This window comes from Chenopodium quinoa, unplaced genomic scaffold (genome assembly GCF_001683475.1).
Source record: "Chenopodium quinoa cultivar QQ74 unplaced genomic scaffold, ASM168347v1, whole genome shotgun sequence".
NCBI lineage: Eukaryota > Viridiplantae > Streptophyta > Magnoliopsida > Caryophyllales > Amaranthaceae > Chenopodium > Chenopodium quinoa.
The window spans coordinates 438,554-461,124 of record NW_018744137.1 but is presented as its reverse complement, the minus strand read 5'-3'; the positions used below and the strand labels follow the sequence as shown (position 1 = coordinate 461,124).

At 34.7% G+C, this 22,571-nt stretch overlaps 3 protein-coding genes across 3 annotated transcripts; 2 read left to right on the top strand and 1 right to left on the bottom strand.

Annotated features, from left to right (window-relative positions):
• Positions 1 to 121: 121 nt before the first annotated feature.
• Positions 122 to 5,836, bottom strand: LOC110692944 (stomatin-like protein 2, mitochondrial). The gene is made up of 9 exons (XM_021870030.1): positions 5,401 to 5,836; positions 4,438 to 4,681; positions 3,755 to 3,904; positions 3,167 to 3,224; positions 2,970 to 3,062; positions 1,066 to 1,131; positions 915 to 970; positions 778 to 837; positions 122 to 685 (listed from the first exon to the last, which is right to left on the bottom strand). The coding sequence occupies exons 1-9, from the start codon at positions 5,631 to 5,633 to the stop codon at positions 455 to 457; spliced, it is 1,191 nt and encodes a 396-aa protein (XP_021725722.1). The 5' UTR covers positions 5,634 to 5,836; the 3' UTR covers positions 122 to 454.
• Positions 5,837 to 11,536: 5,700 nt separating this feature from the next.
• LOC110692943 (defensin Ec-AMP-D2-like) lies at positions 11,537 to 14,241 on the top strand. Its single transcript, XM_021870029.1, has 2 exons — positions 11,537 to 11,712; positions 11,833 to 14,241. Exons 1-2 carry the CDS (start codon positions 11,649 to 11,651, stop codon positions 12,000 to 12,002), a joined length of 234 nt encoding a protein of 77 aa, XP_021725721.1. The 5' UTR covers positions 11,537 to 11,648; the 3' UTR covers positions 12,003 to 14,241.
• Positions 14,242 to 16,155: 1,914 nt separating this feature from the next.
• Positions 16,156 to 17,265, top strand: LOC110692942 (defensin-like protein). The gene is made up of 2 exons (XM_021870027.1): positions 16,156 to 16,310; positions 16,839 to 17,265. Exons 1-2 carry the CDS (start codon positions 16,247 to 16,249, stop codon positions 17,009 to 17,011), a joined length of 237 nt encoding a protein of 78 aa, XP_021725719.1. The 5' UTR covers positions 16,156 to 16,246; the 3' UTR covers positions 17,012 to 17,265.
• The last annotated feature ends 5,306 nt before the right edge of the window (positions 17,266 to 22,571 follow it).

Genomic DNA, 22,571 nt, shown 5'->3' with positions numbered 1-22,571 from the left:
TCTTTAAACAAAAAGGTGGTACATGACCCTTTGCAAGCATATTAACGAGACGTGCCTCAGCTCAGGTGTCATCTTTCATACAGAGTAGAAGTTATGTCACTTAAATGGGAAAGACATCATAAATCAAGTAAAATATTCCACAATTGGTTTGATACCTTCATCATTAAAAGAGGGAAGAACAAAACCACAATTTTGTTCAAAACATTATTCTGACAGACTGGTGCCTGAAGCCCTGAAGGTAGCCCCAAGAACATTCCAACAGAATGAAAAATGAGGGCATGGTTCCTTCATTAAGCTAAAACAATTAGGTCAACTAGACATATCTGTTAAGCAGAATGAGTTTGTGTACCTTAGAGGCTAAATGAATTAAACATTACATCAAGCAAAATTTTCCTCAGTTTTCTTCTCTAATTAAAACTGAAAGTAGATCTCCCTTGTATGTCCTATAATTCTCCTACTCAGGTTTCTTCGGGCTTTGAAGTGAAAAAACAGGTTTGTTTTCTGCTGCTGTAGCTTTGTTATCATCTTTACTCTCATTTTGAGTGGCTGAAGATGTTGGATTGAAAGGCGAAAAAGTTGAAGTATCTCCTTTGTTGTTTGCAAACATTTTCTGGTAGAGAGAAAGACCCATTGCCATTGTGCTGGAAACATCATTCATTGCTGCTGGAAGCACCATAATTGTAGACTGAAACAGCAACAAAAACAGCAAGAATTAAATCAATGACACCTCATGTTAGAACACTTAAGTAAATGAGCTGTTATAGATCAGTTATTTACTTCCTTAGCCATGTTGTTATAAGCTTGCACATAGTCTCGGGCCAATTTGAGATTTGCAGCCTACAAAATTTGACATGGTCAACAAATACCAACATAAGTTTATTGCTACAATAGCTAAATGAACATGAAGACTATACCGCTTGACCATTTCCTTTAAGAGCTTCAGAAACGATACGGATGGCCTCTGCTTCACCTATATCCACATATGATTATACATAGTTCATTAACAGCTCAATAACTAGCAAAAATTACAAATTACAATGGCATCAATAAAGATATAACATAGACCTGTTGCCCTGTTAATTTGGTCCATCTTTGCAGCATCTGAAGTTAATACAACAGCTTCTTTCTTTCCTATTACACACAAATGACACAGTAAATAAACATTTGGTGGTAAAAGACTGTCTTGTGGACACAGTAAATTTCTAAATCAATAAGAAGATGCAGTTTTTCAGGCATCTCAGCAGAACAAAAACCAATATCAACAATGCAGCCGCCAACAGCAGTTTGCTTGATAAACCACTAACCTAGAGCTTGTTTGACACTTTGATAAATCCAGTTAAGCTATGAGGATTTTGGACATACATGAACCTTAGACATGCAGATTGATTCATTAATTTTGTATTTCGCCAGTTAGTTCATGTCAGGGAAAAGGCCAAAATGGTGTAAAAACGTACTTATACCTAAACTATAACCGAATACTACGCCTTGCTAGCTGGACCAAGGCAGGAGTAGAAACCTTAGGTATGATAAATGATTCAGGGTGATAAACATACCAAAGACATGGATGTAATTCAGGAAATTGATGCTTAAAAAAGTACTTGGAAATTATGGCAAGGGGAGTAGGACAACTATTCTTGCACACCCATGAGGCTACATACCCCCTTATGCTAATGAGCACAGGAAATTAGTGCATGTTTGACATAAATTTAGGGAAGACAATAGAATTAAAAACAAATAAGAAAGCAAAAGGGTATGTTAAGCGTTACTTTATTATTGGTCGTTTCATCTACCAAAGGAAAGGAATCCCTCGTATCAAATCGAGGATTGAAGAATACATTTTGTTACCATTACAACAGGGTAGGGAAGGGAAACCGATAGGTGGTAATGTTACCCTTAGGAAATAGAGGGTGTTACCCAAACTCTCATTTCAAACAATTGGTAATCGTAATCGTAAGGTATTAAAATGATCACAATTTTACCACTCTAAAATACTATACCAACATTGCACTTAAAGAGTACAGAAGAGGTTAGAGCTGTTGCATAGTTAATATTGAAAGCCTATAAGAGCAACTTTTCCAGGAAAATTTCTAGTGATGAAGGTTTTTTCTTTTCTTTATTTATTATTTTTTTTTCCCAGGAAAATTTCTTGTGATGAAGCACAATCAACCTGTAACACTACATTTTCAGCTAAAACTTAGTATCAATTTAGTAGGTGTTTCTTGTTCATTTCCAAGTGAAAGTTGCACTACAAGGGTAAAATGAGAAAGCTCAGATCATCTGCTGATTGACTATCATGGTTTTTTGACAACTTTGACACTAGTTTTCAGAGATACCAACCAGAACATCAAACATTAATCCTACAGCCAACCACAGAAAAAATTCCTAATCATAACCTAAAATATTTGAAGCAAATTTTAGGAGCGGTTTCTGCAAAAAGGGCCAAAACACAGCATATAATGAACAGCCAAAAGTAAAGTACATTATCCACTATAATCAACCTTCAAAAGTTATAATCAAACAACACTATGATTTTGCATCATCTTGATTCTTATGCTTTTACAGGGGTAAAACTGAATGAAAAGGACAATTGAAACACCAGAAATACAAATTCAATGCATCAGAGTAGATGAGAATGCAAGTGGCAGAACAAAGAACATGCATGTATGTGAATAGAGTCAAGAGCACCACGATTGTCGATTGGGGACAAAGAATCGATAAATAAGGCAATACATACTAGGAACAAATTCTACTCAACTCATCATATGTTAGACAATATTGTATAACAGGTTAAAAAGTAAATGGGAATTGATCTTCTTTCCAAAAGGCTAAGTAAGATGGACAGACTCCGACACCCAACTGATGATACTCGGTATTGGAGTTCAGCTCATGATGATATGTATATAATAACCCACACTTAACAGCATTCACATTCAAAGTCAAAAATAATAGAAGGGTAAAGCTTGACAGACCTTCTGCCTCAATGATTAAAGCTCTTTTCAACCTCTCTGCTTCAGCTTGCTTTTCCATACTTTCTCGTATCCCAGGAGGTGGAAGAATATCCCCTGAAGAATTTGAATAATAAACAAAGAAAAGCATTTAGAGGGGAAAAAAATTTTAGGTTGAATTTAAAAGTTTTGAGTATAAGTTGGTGATAAAAGCCGCTTACTTATCTCATAACGGCGACAGATAAGACCCCACTGTGAGGCAACTTCGTTGATAGCTTCCTGATTATATATAATTAATAAAGCAATAATCAGTTGAAATCTCTCTAAAATACTATCAGTAGTACAATTTTATTGCATGTACTTGGAGCAAATATATGAGCCAGATAGAGTTAAGCACAGCAATCAACAATTAGTATATAGGGAAAAAAGCATTATCTCAACTATGATATGCTATGTACATCTCGTCACCTGAGTTTCTATAGATCAAATTTTATAAAGGAATCCGATAGCATATAGTACAAGGTATAATGTGGTAAATGACAAATCTATAGATACTATCGTCAATTGCATGGAAATACAGTATGGTTTCACATGAGCTGTAACTGAAGAATTCAACATCAAAATGTTGTGTAAATTATAAACTTACTCATACATCACGCATTGAAACACAATATGAAGAAACCCTACTAAGGCAAATAAGATCATACACCGCAAGCATAAGGTATATATATATATATATGTCAATATTCAGAGATAAATGTATAATAGCAAATAGCAAAGGATTAAAGACAGGGTAATAAGAATCATACCACAATGTTTGCATTTATAGTGTCTCTCTCCATAAAGGTCCTGTCAAGTGGCATTTTTCCAATAGCACTACGCATCACAGTTTGTGCTAACTGAGTTACTGCATAGAGGACATTATCATTGCCATATGACGCCTGTTTTGCATCAATGACCTACAATTTGACATTCCTAAGTTCAGCACACGCAACAAATAGCAAGTAGCCAAATTGTTGATAAACTTTGCAGCCTTTTGTCACACTGGTATAACACTAATCACCAGCAGTAACATATTGATACAAAACTTAATATGTGGATTCATTTGAACTTAGCTTTGCACTGGAGCATGCGCAAACAGCTCACATCATATTTTTCTCTGTTTTTGCAGTATTTTATATTTACTTTAGTCTATGTTTTTACTTTTTAGTTATTCTCCATTAGCACCATTCCTCTCCTCCCCATTTAGCACTAAGTGCATTGAACTATAAATAACGTAAACAAACGCTCTGGATAGTGAATTACTAATATGTCACTGCTTCACCAATAAAAACTTTAAAAAGAGTCATATGTGCATACTAATATTATACTAATATGTCACTGCTTTGCCGATAACAACTTTTATACCAAGTGGAAAAAGGGTGTGGAGTATGATAACAATCTGGCTACAACTAAAAATTACACACACAATCACAAGAAAGTACCAGAATACCTTGACAAAGAGGACACCATTCACCCTAATGCTAACATTGTCAGTAGTCACAGCAGGTTGCTCAGGAATTTCGATGGTCTGTTCTTTCAGTGAGTGTATGTATGCGATTCGGTCCACAAATGGTATTAGTAAATGCAACCCTGCTTCAAGAACACTACTGAACTTCCCAAAACGTTCAATGACATAAGCTTCTTGTTGAGGCACAAATCTTATACCCCAATTGATAGCTGTCCTTCTCATATACCTACTCAAATAGTCAAGTTGCGTACAAATTACACTGATATCCCAACATACTAACACAATACAATTGCAAAAACCTCCAAAATCATCATTGTATACTTGTATCTACCATTAATTCATCATTTGCAAAATGTTAATCATCCAAAATGTTGTCTCAACTCTCAAATCATCTCAACAAACAACTCATCATCTCACATAGAAAATTGAGAATATCAATTATTCCAGCATAAACTCTAAGGTCTATAAATTGTAATTGAGCAAACATTTCTTAGCAAACCACACAAAAATGTACAATAGAAAGAGCAAAGAAGAGTGCGTCAAAATTAATGGAGAACATCAAATAAATTATCGCAAACAATTTATCGCAAATTTCGCTGCTCAAATGAAGTCGAATAATAAGAACATCATTTATAACAACATTTGCAAATTACCACTACAATTTTCACAATAACACAAATTCAACAAAAATTGAGTACAATAATCAAAGCATAAACCAAAATCTGAACTCATTTAAGCATAAATTCACCACAAATCACAAACTCTCAAGAAGTTACAAGTTCAAACCAAAAATTAAGAGCAACAATTACTTCAATATTTCAAGAATCACACTAACAACGAACATTTTCAATTACAACTACGAAAATTCTAAGTCGCATTAACACAAATTCAAGAAAAAATGTAGAAACGAGATTACATTTCTAAATCGAAATCAAGAAAATATACCTCTCATAAGGATCAAAATTACGACCAGAGGAGAAATTGCGAGACTGAGAAAGTAGCGCCGCGTAATTATTAGAGGGATAAAAAGGAGATTGATTGAGAATCGATGAAGTAGAGATACTTCTTAGTTGATTGAGAATCGGAGAAGAAGTAATTGAATTTTGGTGCGAAAAATTGTTGAAGAAATGACGAGAAGATTCAAGAACCCTAGTTCTTGCTAATCTTGAGATCGACATTTTTAGCAGGTTTTGAATGCTTGAAGAATTTCTGTGCTTAAGCCCTAGAATGGAGAAGTTCAAGCTAAAACCCTTTATTTAAGAGGATGAGATCATTTTTAGAGGGAGAATTTATTCAGATGGTTATTGTTTTCTTGCGGAACAATTTTTTAAGTGTTTTTTTTTTTCTTATTTAAAATAAAATGTTTGCTTGAAGAGTAATTTATCAACCATACAAAAATACGGGTTACTTAATTTTCTCAAAATAATAATAGCCCCCATTCTCCCGTCAAAAATAATAATAATAATAATAATAATAATAATAAGTGTCGACATGGTCGTGGTTCGGATGATATTGTGGACCCACCTGATTTGGGGGATGGTGTTGTTCGGTTTGTTCTTTATGGTTTTCCTAAACCTCAGGGTCTTTCTTCGGAGGTATCTGATCTTGTTTCTAGTGCGCCTCGTCAGCCTCTTTTGGCGTTCGATGTTGCTCTCCTGGATAGTTTGCTATCTAAGCGGTTTCGTTCGGTGAAATCTATTACTCCAAAGTGTCGCTTGGGTTTTTCTCGGGTTCTCAAAGGAGCGCTTGATAAGGTGATTTGCAAGCCTGATGACGTCTCTTGTTGGGTTCAACTACTTGTGTTGCCTCTTTGTGTTCTTAAAACTTTTACCCCGAGGAGTAGTCGTGAGTGTTCTTCGGGTGTCCGGCGGCGGCGGCAGGAAGAGAGTATCACCGCTGTTATTCGTTCTTGGTGTGAGCCTGGTGGTTCTGTGCATCTTGTGCGAGATACGTTGGCAGATGTGTCTCCTCCTTTGTTGGAAGCTGATGATGAGCATGATTTGTCTGAGCGAAATATTAAGCAATGTAAGAGAAAGATTTGTGACGGACATTACACTGCTGCGGTTCGGGTTCTTTCGTCTTTTGGTCTTGCCCCTTACAATGATGCTACTCTTGCTGATTTACAAGCTAAGCACCCTTCCTTTCCGGCTCCTATCTTACCGGATATCCCCGTTGATCAGCCCCTTATTGCTACATCTGCTGTTGTTTTGGATCAAATTAGGGGTTTTCCGCGTGGTATGTCATGCGGTAGAGACGGCTTGCGTGCTCAGCACCTTCTGGATTGCTTGAGTGGTGCTGCGGTTGCTATTTCAGATGAGTTGGTGGGCTCTATTACGCAGGTGGTTAATCTCTTTCTCGCAGGAAATTGTCCTGCTGAGTTGGGGGAGTATATTGCTAGTGCTCCTCTCACGCCACTTGTTAAGCCTGGTGGTGGTATTTGTCCTATTGCTGTGGGTACTGTTTGGCGGCGTCTGGTTTCAAAGGTTGGGGCTGCTTTAGTTGGTCCGCGTATGGGGAACTATTTAGGAGGTCTTCAGTTTGGTGTTGGGGTGCCGGCGGGTGGCGAGGCTATTCTTCATGCTGTTAATCGTTTGGTTGAGGCTCGAGGTGGTGATGTTGGCCTCTCTATGTTGCTGGTGGATTTCCGGAATGCCTTTAATTTGGTTGATCGTACGGCTTTACTGCGTGAGGTTCGTCTCCGTTGTCCAGCTCTTTCGCGTTGGGTTGAATTCTGTTACTCTACTCCAGCCAGGCTCTATTATGGGGAGCATACCTTAAGGTCATGTCAGGGTGTGCAGCAGGGTGATCCACTTGGCCCTTTGCTTTTTGCTTTGGTGCTCCATCCGTTGGTTTGTCAAATTAGGGATTCTTTTGACTTATGTTTGCAGGCTTGGTATTTGGATGATGGCACTATTATTGGTGACACCTTGGTGGTAGGGAAGGTTATGGAGTTGATTTTGGTGGAGGGACCTCGTCTTGGTCTCCATGTTAACGTTGAGAAAACGGAAGTTTTCTGGCCCACGAAGGACCCTCGTAGCCGTCTGGCCGGTGTCTTTCCTCCAGATATTGCTCGTCCTGCTCATGGTGTTAAGTTGCTTGGGGGTCCTGTCAGTGCGGATGCCTCTTTCTGTGGTGAGCTTGTTTGGCAGAGGGTGTCGAAGACCATTGTGCTCATGGATGCTGTTGCTAAGCTTGAGGATCCCAATGTGAGTTATTACTTCTTCGTGCGTGTACTGGAGTTTCAAAACTCTACTTTTCTATGCGCACTTGTCCTCCTCGTCTTTTTGAAGCGGCCCAGATTTCTTTTGATGTGGCCCTTCGAGGTTCTGTGGAGCGCATTGTAACTGCTTCGGGGCCAGGTTTTGGTGATTGGCAATGGCGCCTTGCCACCTTACCTTTTTCTTATGGAGGACTGGGTGTCTATTCAGCGGGTGATGCTCGACACTATGCTTTCCTTGCGTCGCGTTTGCAGTCTTCTGGTCTACAGGCTTCGCTTCTTCGCAATTCTGGTATTGTTGGTCCAGGTCCGGCCTTCGACGACGCTCTTAGTCTTTTTAATAGGACTGTGGAGACTGACCTTTTGCGTTACCCTAGTGAGATCGCTGCCCCCAAACTCATGAAGAAATTGGCAGATATATATTTCACAAAGGTCACTGCATCTGCAGAATCCACTTTCTCCTTGTCTCCGCGTCAGATTGCCTTATGGAAGTCCCAGCAGGGGGATTACTCTTCTGCCTGGTTGCGAGCGGTCCCGATATCAGGTCTGGGTCAGACTATGAATGGTAAGACTTACCGTTGTGTTCTTTGCTACCGGTTGGGTGTTCCCTTGTTCTCCGTATCGGCACCTTGTTCTGCTTGCTCAAGAGTTTTTGATGGGGATATTTATGGGGATCATGCAGTGTCTTGTGCTGGGATGGTGGGTATTAAACATCGGCATAACGTTGTTCGTGATACCCTTGTTGATATTTGTTTCCGCTCTGGGATTTCTGCAAGGAAGGAGGTCAACGTTGGGTTAACTGGAGGGAACGACGGGGCTCTTCGGCCAGCAGATGTGTTGCTTAACTCCTGGGATAGAGGCCTAGATGTATGTGTTGACTTGACGGGGTCTTCTCCATTGACTCAATCTGGGTTGTCTAACTTCGTTCCTGGTCGTGTTATGTCGGCTGCGGCTCAGCGGAAGCGAGACAAGTATGGGGCGCGTTGCAGGGCTATTGGCTATGGTTTTCTTCCTTTCTCCTTTTCTTCATTGGGGGAATTAGAGAAGGATGTTGTTGCGTTGCTGAAGCGGGTTCAGGCGTTCGCTAGGACTCAGGATATTGGAGCTCGTGCGGCTGCTCACATCTTTAACAGGATTGGGTTCGCTATAGCTAGAGGGGTGGGGGCCCAGATTGTATCTCGGCTCCCCACTAATTTCTTGTAAATCTTTTGACTTTGTAGGTTTTTGTTATTTAATAATAATAATAATAATAATAATAATAATAATTGTTTGCTCGAAAAATAATTAATTACTCGGTAACCATAAAATACTTTTTAAAAAAGAAAACATTCTTGAAATATATAGGGTGTATTATAGTCATTCAAATAAATTTTTTTAAATTTATTTAAAGCGACTTAGAGAATTTTGATAAATGTCTTGGTATACCGATTAAATTAGTCCAACTACTCCATAATAAGTAATTTCTTATTAGGGGTAGAGTTTTTTTTAGAGTTTTTAGCTCATGGTTTGTTAAAGGTCTATTCTATTACCTTATTTTCACTTATTTCAGGTGTAAGAAGTTCAATTAAGGCCCCGTTCTCTTCACCTTAATTTTGTTGAACTGAAATTATTTTACTGAACTGAAATTATTTTTGCTGAAATGAAATTATTTTTAATGAACTTAAATTAATTTTACTGAACTGAAATTATTTTTGCTAAACTGGAATTATTTTTACTGATTTTCTATTATAATTCTTTTTTAATAAAACTGAATTTTGCTGAACTGAACTTATTTTTACTGAACTGAAATTAATTTTACTGAACTGAACTTATTTTTATTGAACTGAAACTATTTTTACTTAATATTATTTTTTTAAGGTGAAGAGAACAGGGCCTAAGTTTAGATAAGTTCAGTTCAAGTTAAATAAGTCCTGATAAAGGTTACGCAAGTACAAATTGCAGCTAAAATAAATTCTAATAAGGTTTAATAAGTTCTAAAAAGTAAAGATAAGTTCTGATCAATGAAAATTAAGTGAATAGAATACACTCTAAATATTTTATCATTATGAAAAGAACTACTTTGGTATTAATAATCCTAACTTTGACCGTTTTTTTAAAAAAAAAAAATAATCTCATCTTTTTTTATTATTCTGAAATAATCTCAACTTAGGGCATGTTCTCTTCAGTTGAGTTCCTAATTTTCTTTTCTTGTAAACAATTATTACAAAAAGAACTATTTGTGCTAAAAAAAAAGCTCATGAAAAAAGTTTTTTGAACAGTGTTTATTATTAAATAATGATTGGAATTTTTAAAATTTATAGACATCTACCAAACACTTTTATACCAGATTACCAGCAACTATTTACAATCAAATAGTTAAATCAGTCAATACAAATTCATTATAGAATATCAAACTACTAATCAACTTCATGACAATTTATCGAACAGAACCTAAGATCATTTTTAAGAGGAGGGAATGGAGATAAGGCTCATTGTTTGAAAGTATCATTTTACTTTATTTTAATAATGAACTAGCATTCTGATCCGTGCAAATGCACGGGATGTTTATAAGGGGTACAATAGTAACTTTTGTTTTATAATATGTTTTAATTGGAAAATGAATAGTTTATAAAGGAGAAGAATGGGTGATAATTGAATGTAATTGTAGAGATATTAAGTTGGGGGAAAATGAATCAAATAACATTCATATATGTATTTTTTTTTGTTTTTTTGTTTTTGAAGGGAACATTCATACATGTATTGAATTAAAGCTAGTTCTTTTTTAAAATAATAAGAAAGGGGATTAATTAATGAAGGGAGGTGACATGTGGCATTGGTGAAAAATAAATTTTAATTACATGTGGCATGATGGGGATGAATTGATGATGATTTTTGTTTTTAAATACTAAGTATAGATATAGAATTTTTTTAGTTAACAAAATAAAAATAAAAATAAAATTACTAGGTCCACCACATCACATGGACCAGATTATAGAAAGCTGAAAGCTCAATAAGAAATCCAGTAGCCCAGCAGCATTTAGCCTGCAATACATTAGTTGGCCCAACTACAATAGATGCTGACCATTTTGCGAGATCCACTTCACATAACTCAATTTGCTGGAATCAAATAAGCTCGTACCGTCATGTAATCCCACCGTGCCATTGGGTTGCCTTAGTCCTTGTAGGAGAATGATTTCGTACTCGTTTTGTACTCCGTATTATATAGTACTTACTCGTAATATTTATGGTACTTATTTAGTTTTGATTGGATTAAGTTGATAAGAAAAACATTGATGGTAGCCTCTTAATCAGTTATGAACTTAAGGGGCAAACTTAATGAATCATGGAGTAAGAAGCAATTTCAATAGAAGGAAACGAAAATTATAACACTTTGATGTTTACAAGACTCATTAAGACCAATGAATTCAAGATCTCATATGTTGGAAAAAATATAAAATATTCTTATTAAGTTTAAAAGGTTAATAGAGTCCATAAATTCAAAGCATATACTACGCATAACATATTATATGTATGTACGTACGTAAGTATACAAGTAGGATAAGCTGCAACATCAATATTTAATTCGAAATGGCATAGCCAAAGCTTAGACTAATATCATGAATGATTATGCTCTTTTAAAAAGTAGTGTGAAGTATCGATTAAAATCAAACAATTTAGTAGTAATACAAACATTACAATAGGTGGGAATACAATCATGCAAACTAACGTGGATTTTTCTTTTGAGATTGAACTTTCTCTTTTAGTTCATGCACCCTGCTTTTTGTAACGTGTACATATTGATTCATTACATTTCCAGGTATTAATTAATATTCCTAAACTTCTTGTTAAAATTAAAATATACTCGGTTTTGCCTTTACCATTTGCTATATAAATGTACCATATATTATACACTATAATATATATATCATTATATCTGTGCTATTAAGGTCTTGACTAATTTTGATTTCAAGCATTAAGAAGAAGCTAGCAAGCTAAGATGGCACGCCTTATTCGTGTATTTTCGGCTCTTATTTTGGTGATGCTTATGTTTACAGTTACAGGTAGGTTTGTTGATCTTAATTTATAAAATCGTTACCAAATTTTTAGGGTGTTTAATTTATATATGATCACAGTAATACGGAATTAATATTTAATACGTTGTTATTGTTGTGTATGAATAGAGCTAGGGCCAAATGTCGCGGAGGCTAGAACTTGCGAGACTAAAAGCCATAGGTTCAAGGGGCTATGTGGGAGGAAGGCTAACTGTGCTGCTATTTGCCAAGGTGAAGGCTTCCAGGGAGGCCACTGCCGAGGCTTCCGTCGTAGATGCTTCTGCACTAAACATTGCTAATTAATTATTTAGCATGCATATATACCAAAATAACCAAATACAGATGAGTACTCCATATAATATAGATCACCATTTCATATATGTCACCTTGATAGTGTGTTCAATATGTAACGAATATCACCTTTTTTTTTTTTTTTTTTCTGAGTACATGTAATGAGTATTACCTTTCTGTATGGGGTTGTTTTGAATAATAACATGGGTTTTTTTTTTAATCAAATGGAGTTATTTATTTACATTTATGTTATGTACTACAATGAATTTTTAACATTGTGAAAAGAAAGTTTAAGTAAAATCTGTCATACTTTTACCCTATTCAAAACATCACCTATGACGGATATTGTGACACTTATGCGCCAAATTCATGCTACTTTAACAAAATCTCTAAGTTCATGTATCTTACTTCGATCTCTTTGATAATAAAGTAACAATTACAAGTATTAAAAAAAACTATACCACACTCATCAAATTATTAATACCTTTGTACCATTCATATTGATAAATTTCATACAATTTGAACTTCAGACTAATAAATCGTTTAATGTATACCACTCCTTCCATTCCTTTTTTATTCTACACATTATCTTTTTGCGAGAAAAAAAAGTGACAAAGCATAAAAAAAATAAATAAATAAAAAATATAAATAATGAGAGTAATTAACAGTGATGATGACTAATTTAAACAATAATGGATGTGGATTAATATTACTAGCCAAAAATCTGATTTATTATATTCTTATAAATGTTACGGCTATTGATGGAGCTAATAAATGTAACTCCAAAATCGAAATCACCTATATAAAATTCCAAATTGAAAGTTAAAAAGGAAAAATTGATTCTAATAATCCCACCTTTGATCGATTCGCTGTTAATAATCCTACCTTTTGATTATTATTTAATAATCCCACCTTTATACGAGATTCTCTTCTAATGGTCCCTTGTGACAGGTTACCTGTACAATGGGTAATTTTTTTAATTCTTATTTAAGTGACATGTGTTATTATGTTATTGGTCAAAAAAAAAAAAACTCAGCCATCCCCAAAGCCACGGAAGGCAACCCGAAATTCCGACATTCGTCCCTTCCCATCCGGCCACCCCCTTTATCCTCTGGCAGCCCCCTTCCCCACCCCCACCACCACCGGGATTTTCCCCTCTCACGACAACACCCCACCACCCCCTAGCTCCATCTGAATTTCTCCATTTTAAGGATAAAAACAATCCTTTCTTCATCATGAAACCACTCATAAAGCCTCGGAACATTCCGGTGGCGTAAACCCATTTGAATCTCCATGTCTCTCCTTAATTGATGATGCAGTATATACTTCTCATTTTCTCCTTAAATATCACTTTCAACACCACTATGTACTTTGCTCCATCAAAATCGAAAATTGAAAACATATTCAAAACAATTGAATAAATAAACAATTACTACTGCAAAATTGGGGAAAACCCCCTTTGTTTCACAAGCAAGGTAGATTTTTGATTTCGAAATCAGTTATTGACCAATTTCGCTTGATGCTAGTGTTTTGCGGTTGGTATAGCTTCGTAGTATTTTGAATTGGTTGAGGTTTATTGGGGCTTTGAAGAGTTTTGCGGAGGTTTAGGGATTTTGGGAGCCATTGATAATGCTTCAGTATGGAGAGAGATTAACGAGCAGTGAGAAGTTGGAGAAAGGGGAATAAAAGAGGAAAAGTGATGTGGAGGGGGGCGTTGTCATACAGTGGGTCGTGAAGAGGGGAATATTCCGGTGGTGGTGGGGGTGGGAAAGGGGGTGGCCGGAAGTTGGGATAGAGAGTGGCGTGGGGTTGAGATACAGAGATATGGCTGAGATTTTTTTTTTATTTAATTTTTTGGTTTTTCTTTTATTTTTTAATTTTTACAATTTTCAACTAATCACAAAGTGACACATAGCATATTCACCTAATAAAACCGGTTACCAATATGTTAGGGACCAATAGAAGGAAATCGCCTATAAAGGTGGGATTATTAAATAATAATCAAAAAGTGGGATTATTAAATAATAATCAAAAAGTGGGATTATTAATGGCGAACCGGCCAAAAGTGGGATTATTAGAATCAATTTTTCTAATTAAAAATTCTTGATTGGTTTGATCTAACATATACAAGCATGAAGGCCACGAACTTGACCTAACTAATAAACTTGATATGATTAAGATGGCTGGAGTGAATCTATTATTTATGAAAAGGAAAACGCGTACAATTAGTGTTTACTTAGTTGTGACTCGGGCAAGTCCACCACAAAAGTTAAAAAGAATATGTATATATGTATAACCGTGATGGAACATGTCAAGATGACAAACTTTAATATGTCCATAATTACTCTTAATCTTATCATAAAAACCCGTTGTCCATATAGTATTATCACATAATCATAGTGTTAATTATGTACCTTAGTAAAATGTTATTACGGGAGTTTTCTACTAATAGATTATCAAACAAATTAACAATCAAATAATTTAAATATTGACAAACGCTCTAAGTTAAATGTTATACTACTCTATAATAACCTATTAGATGAGGTAGAAGTGAAGGAGTATTGTTTTCCACCCGCGACCCGCAACTTAAATTCTATCATGCATTCATGCATGTCAATTAATTCTTTCTCTGAATTATGATTCAAGACGTATGTACATAGTAATTATTACACTTAGAAATATGATGAATGATTCTCAAAACGTGTAGCACGTCAAACATAAACAACCAGAAGGAAAAAAAAAAAAAAAAAGAAATTAGGTGGACTTTATTACTTTCATGCAAAAAGCTAAGAAATTAAAGATGAAAGTTTCAATCTCATAATTGATAGCCAAACACAAGACCTAACTTCAAAATTTACAGAAGTGTTATATGTGGCTGGTCACACCGTGTGGCAGGAGTTATTTCGTTAGGGTAATAGGGGATACTTGGTCAGTGTTAAAGGGGTTACTTTGTCAGTACACTATAGGATTACTCAGTTAGTGTTATAGAGGTTACTTGGTCAATTTTATATAGATTACTTTGTTCTTTTATAAGCGGCCACACACAAAATGCGCTGCAAAATTTTACACCTAAGAAATACAAAAAATAAAAGATAATTAATTTGCATGAAAAAGGTGGCCCCACATGAAAGTAAAGCAAAGGAAGACCATAAAAAGAGAAGATACAAGATCGAGAAAATGCCCGATAATGTTGATGACAAGTAAGAAGATAAAAAGGCAAGAAAATAATAGTAACACTATACATATAGTAATGTCACTAATGTGCTAATGTCTAATGTAAGTGTAATTGTCATTTCAAAAGGAAATCAATGTTATGTTAACCAACGCAAAAGAGAAAAGAGACCTACTCCACATATACATAATTATTTCATTTGAATCACTTATTTTGTTGATCTATGCTTTTTCCAAATCTTTATTTTCAGTAGCTTTTTCTAGATATCGAACATGCTAGTAGCTAGGTTAGTATAATAATACTTTATTGTGTTATTTTTCTCTGTTTTAAAATCAATGCTAGTAGGGTAGTATAATACATAATCTGACTATTTTAACCAATGTTAATTACAGTGATACACAAAACAAATTACTCATTGTACTACAATCCTTATTACGCAATTAAGTGTTTTATACGTGGAATGGTCGCACCATCATTAAACTAAATGTGTAACTGGATCATAAATAAGAATATGTGTATATATAAGTCTATAGGTAAAGGATATTGAACTTTGATCAATAATAATCTATGATGTAATTTCAATTACACCGATTACAAAGTAAAACAAATAATATCATCATTCAAATTTATTTTATACCGAACAAGTAATTTGAACACTGATTTTAATGGTTATAAGAGGTGAACATCCTGAACCATATACTCACTTGAGGTCTACTATTTATTAATAATAATAATAATAATAATAATAATAATAATAATAATAAAGGATAGCTCTTTTTTTAATTATTTATTTATTTATATCCACCCGATTGACTCTTTGGACTAATCCGGATTCAGAAATCAGTTATGAGTGGTTAGGTTTCAGTCCGTTTTCAATTATTGTTGCGAGAGATTAAACTCGGGTCCTTCCTATCAAATATATTCCCAATCACCACTTCATCAACATGTAATTGATTATAATAAAGGATAGCTGTGGCTATATAAAGAGGTGCTTAGTGCAGTGATAGTAGTGTGCCACAAAATCTACCCTCGTTTTTTTAATTCAAGTGTAGTGAGAGAAAGAAAGAGAGGGAAACTAAAATGGAGCGGTCCTCACGTGTGTTTTCAGTTGTTCTTCTCATGCTTGTGCTTGTGATTTCCACAGGTTTATATTCTCTTTCAATTAATTCATCATTCTATTTCAATTAATTTATAACCCTACTCAATTTTTTTGTTGTTTGCTTGAGTTTGAATATTATATAAAATACATGCAAATATATGTAGTCATTAAAAAGTCTTACATGCTAAGTATATACTAGCTCCGTAATAATAACTTGATCTGATCTTAATATTAAGCTACTATACCATCTAAGGTGACAAGTATAAATAATAAAATAAACGAGTCTCAACAACATGATCGGATTCAGTTTTATAACACTAGATTTTATTTTAATTTCAAGCTATAAATAAATCTCCTACTAATAAACTTGTAAAAAGAGATCGGACAAAAGAGTTAGATGTACTCAACTTTGTTCTAGTAAAAGTATTACTCTATTTTTGTTCAAATTTCTAATACTACTATTTTATTTTTCTTACCTTTTAAAAAAATTCTAATTAGTACTTGTGATGCAATAATAATGTTAGCCAAATTAAATATACGTGTGATATTTAATGTGCAATTTATCAAATACAGATATTGGTGCAAAGGTGGCAGAAGCAAGATACTGCGAGTCAGCAAGTTACAGGTTCAGGGGACTGTGTGTTAGCAGGAGAAACTGTGCTAATATTTGCAAAACTGAGGGTTTTCCCGGTGGCCGTTGCCGTGGCTTCCGCCGCCGTTGTTTCTGTTACAAACCTTGCGCCTAATAAGTATCGATCGTGCTCCGGTCCGATCCGATCTGATCTGGTTTCTTTGAGTGCTAGCTAGTTAGCTATAACTCATGACATTGAAGTACTTTGTGTTTATGCAATGTGTTCTAATTGTTGTTTTGAGCAACATGTATGAGCTAGTAATGTTGTTCTTTGTGTGTCATCTTTTATAAGATGCGTATGTTGTTACCTTCCTAAGCTAATGTTTCTACAGAGTAATTAATATTACATCTGTTTTTTTTTTTTGTTTATCTGATTTATTTACTTTTCTTCTAAGTTTGTAATGCACATCGTATATTTAGTTACAATTTTTTAAACCATTGTGCACATATACTGTATGTACAGTAATTAACACAAAAAGATTATGTTTTGAATCCATAACATACATCGAGATATATCATAAGATCTCAAGTAGTACTAATTAATGAATATATATGGTAAAACTTGTCCCTCTTCAAATGAAATATTCTAAGTGAAATGTGCAAAAAGAATGAAGGTGTTTAATTAAGGTTCTACTTTCATGCCTCTTCAAACGGGATATTCTAAATTAAATGAAGTGACAAAAAGAATGAAGGTGTTTAATTAAGGTTCTACTTTCATACTCGTATATGTAAAAGGAATATCTAAAGCTATTCTTATAAACTTTTGAGTCAGATTTCCACTTCTTCAATAATTTTATCAAAAATAGTACTCGTAGTCGTTGCAGAAGAGAATAATAGAGTAGTACTCGTATAATTTTGCTTTGGTCAGAAAAACGTTGCGATTTTCTGACAGTTTCCTAAAGTATACGGCAATATAGACAATTATCTGAATCATGTACGTAATCAAATTAATTGTTTTTTTTTTTATTAGTTAATACTTAATACCATAATTACCACACGTCTAGAGCAGAATAACGCATCATGCATGCACCAACCAGATTTAAGAGGTACATAATACATATGTACTCATATAGTCATATATTAGTGAAAATTCTATAACATTATTTGATGCTTACCCAAGTTTTTGGTTAGGGGTTAACTGAGTTTTTCAGTCAGAGGTTACTTGAGTTTTTCGGTCAAAGGGTTATTAGAGATACTCATTCAAGATTACTCAAGAGGTTCTCTCGATTAAGGTTACTCAGTCAGTGGTTACTCGAGTTTCTCAGTCAAGCCGCATGGAAAAAAATTATAACTCGAGAAACTGTTGACCGAGAAATTCGAGTAACCCCGACAACTTGAGTAACCCATGACCGAAAAACTCGAGTAACCCCTGGGCCCTGACCAAGAAACTCAAGTACGTAACCCCTAACTGAAAAACTCAAGTAACCCCTACCGCACGGTACAATAGGCCGCATATAAAAATTTGTGTATTTTATTGGATGAAATTTTTTAAAAATTATATTTGTGTTGTAAATATTAGAATACTAAATGTGTCTATATTGTAGTGTGAAAAAATGGATCGATGAGTATTGTTTATCATTAAAATGATAGGGCAATCATATTTCCATGGAGAAACATCCACTACGAAGTATATATGTACTCCCTCCGTTTTAAAATACTTGTTCCACTTTTTTTTTTCGACCGTTTTTAAATATTTAGTCCATTTTCTTTTTTTGAAAGATTTTATAATATTTAATTCATCGGCTATTTCACCAAATGCCATTGAGTAATTTAAAAATTCACCAAATGCCATCGGACTTTTCAGAATTCACCAAATGCCACCGAGTTTTTAAAAAATTCACCGAGTGCCATTAATGACTAACGGTAATTAACTCCGTTAGTCATTAAGGCTAATTATGCCACGTGGCATATTCTAATTGGTTCATTTTATTATTATTTTATTTATCAAAAAAATTATAAAAAAAATTAAAAAAAAAAAACGAACCCCGACCAATCTTCCCACCGCACCACCGCCCCTACGCCAGCCCAACCCCTTGCCTCCACCCCCACCGGCGACCAACATCGTCGACGGCCACCCTTCCCCCTGACCCTATGCCCCCTACCATCTGCATCCACTCCCCCCTAAACACCCATCCTCGACACCCTAATAAAACCCCAAAAACGAAATCTCCAAAATCGAAACCAAATTTGGTTTTCGATTTTAAGATAGGTGGTTCAGGGGGTGGACGGAGATGGGAGGGAAAGAGGTGGTTTGGGTTCGTTGGAGCAGGAGGGATGGAGTGGAGGGGGTTACGAATTTAGGGAAATTGATATTGGGGTTTAAGGTGTCGAAACCCTAGATTTCAATTTTTGGGGATTTTAATTTAGGGTTCCGACGTGGTGGTTGAAAGGGTGGAGCTCGGAGGGGATGAACTGATTTGGGTTCTCCGGCGTGGGGAGGGGGGCTTTGGTCGTCGGCGGTGGTGAGGGGAGGGATTTTCGAGGGAGAAGGAGAGTTTGCGAATCGGTTGGGTGCGTTGTCGATGCGGGCTGGCTATGCTGGGTCGCCGGCGGTGCAGTTGTTCAAGGCTGGGTCGCCGGCTCGCCGGCTCGGTTGTTCAGGGGTGGGTCGCCGCCGCGGTGGGGATTGGTTGGAGATGGGGATATGGTGGTGGCAGTGATAGACGGTGGTCGGGCTGAGTCATGATGGGTGGGTGGTTTTTAATAAGCAACCAATCATAAGCCACCACGTGGTATATTTAGCCTTAATGACTAACGGAGTTAACTGCCGTTAGTCATTAATGGCACTCGGTGAATTTTTTAAAAACTCGGTGGCATTTGGTGAATTCTGAAAAGTCTGATGGCATTTGGTGAATTTTTAAAGTGCTTAGTGGCATTTGGTGAAATAGCCGTTAATTCATTTCTTTCAACTAGTGGGACCCAATTTTATTACTTTTAGATTATCTCTCCTTTACTTTACCTTCCACTAACACCGGTACACCATTACCTTTAAATTTTATTTCTTTATACAATTCCTCTTAAAACTCCGCACGTAAAGAAATAAAGCAAGTATTTAAAAACAGATGGAGTATCAATGTATGTATCAGATCAGTTAAGGACATTCACGCCTTATACCTTTTTCGTCCCTTTGTATTTAATTTATTTTAAATTATAGCATTATTAAAAATTGTATGAACAAGTGAAAGAAGATTTATTATTTAAAATGTGTGGGGAGTATATAACGGAGAGAGAAATATATAACTATAACTTGTGAGGATCATTTAGCTAAAATGAAAATGTGATATTCTTTTACCTTGTTAAATTAGAGACAAATTACGAATATATTCTCTGTGTTCACATTAAACTCCATGACCACAATACAAGAATATACTTCGTACAAGTATAAAGCTAGGATAACAACATGACACCCAAAACTTTCCACAATATTTTATCATATCTTTTTACAAGATATGTTACCTAAATTAATCACAATAATATCACAATATATCCTAGAGTATTTAGAATATTTCTAATACCCCCCTCAAGTTGAAGCATACGGATCATAGATACCCAACTTGCTGAGTAAAAAAATCAAACTTGACTTTTCTCAAAGCCTTCGTGAAAATGTCAGCTAACTGAAGTGATGTAGGCACATATGACGGTTTTATGAGACCATTTGTAATAGCATCGCTTACATCTCCAATATACCTAGCTTAAAGAAGACTCAGAAATTAAAAGACGACGATTATTATTAAGAAATTGTTACAATAATACCAGTAACTAATATATTAAGGATTTTAGTACAGTACATTATATAACTAATATATAAAGCTAAATTTTTAGCCAGGCGACGAGACAACGACACTTGACATTCTAACTTTTCGCCAAGTGTCGCGCCACGTAGGATAGAGTTATACAGAATTCAATTTGTAGGATAAAAAAGTTCGTTAAGAATTCTATTTTCAATCAAATTTGGATATAATTTTAGGATAAAATTGTTAATTTAGAGTTATATTTTCGATAAAGTATCAATATTTACAAATTAAATTATAATTTTATTCAAAAAATAATTACATTATAACTCTCATAAATTATCATATAATTTTATTTTTTGTATCATAATATTTTTTTTTGAAGTAAAGGAATTAGTTCAAAATGTACCACATCTATTATTTATAATACATACTAGGAAATTTTGTGAAAAACTACCTATTATAGTCCAGAATTTGCGATAAACTACCTATTAAAAAAATGTTGTAATTGACTACCTAATTTTCGAAAAATGTTGTAATTTACTACCTTACGCCGGATTATGAAGGAGTTTGACCAAAGTTCTCCGGTGTTGATAGTCACGTGACCATCACGTGACACTTAATGACCCTTTTCTTTCACCAAGTGTCACGTGACCAAGTCAACGCCAAATGATTATTTCAAGTTACGGGTCAAGAAATATTTTCACCAATATTATTATTATTAGTAGTCATTATATGCCTACTATATAGTTTAAATTATCACAAAATTAAAACACATAATTTCCTAACTAATTTGTATCAATGATATGTTTTAAAATTTGACATATAAATTAAAAATTAATTTTAAAATTCAATAAACAACCCGGGCATCGCACGGGCACAAAACTAGTTATTAATAAAGATTAATCTTAGATAGATTTACAATCTAAGGCCATCCTGTATCTCCACCGCCAAATGAATAAAGAATATCGTAAAGATGACAGTATTACGATTATACTTTATGTATATTTGTATTTTAAACCTGCTAAGAATGTTGGTGCTAGAAATGATGGGTCTAGTCTCAAACTTCATCTTTTCCAAAACTATCCTAAATTGATTCCCTGATTCATATGACATTGTCGATCATTAACCATTAGATAATCACGTGTAACGCAACATCGATCCTTTTTTTAGTTTTATTTTACCTTATGATGAGTATTAAGAATTTAATATTTTAAAAAATTTGTATGCGGCTAGTTATATGATACGGCGGGGTTATTTGTATGATGTTATTGATTTGGTCAGGGGTTACTTGTAGAATGTTAATGGTTTGGTATGGGGTTACTTGTAACTGTTACACTTACAAGTAACACTCTACAAGTAAACCCTTCCACTCCATGTGGTCTGTCACCCTAGAAAAACCTTTGTATATTATTATATATTATAGTTTTTTTTTTTTTAAAAAAAATATTATTAAATATTGTACAAAATACTATTTACGATAAGCAATTCTAGATGAAGACGTACAATAAAAATAGGTTATACGGAGTATTTAATTGTTTTATCATATACCTTACAACCTTAATTGCGTTCCGTGTTCTCTTTTACAAAACCTATGAATGTACTTCGAATAAAATGTCAAATATTATGTCCAAGGTTGACTAATTTTATTGCTTAATTTCTAGTTCGTATACGCTTAGTTTTTTTTTAATTTTTTTGTTTGTCATCTTGGTGATGTTCTTCAACATATAAATTCGATCTAATTTAAGTTCGAAATCCTGATTTTCATCGTGCGATGTATTCATTCGGATCATTATAGCAAGGAATTTTGAAGAGCAATATACAAGGTCAACTCTTGTGGTAAACTCACTCTCCTTTTACAATTGTAGAGACTAGAGAGTTCTTAATAATCGGTAGCATGTTTTGAATTCAACACATTAGCATGTCTAGTTTCTAAATAACACA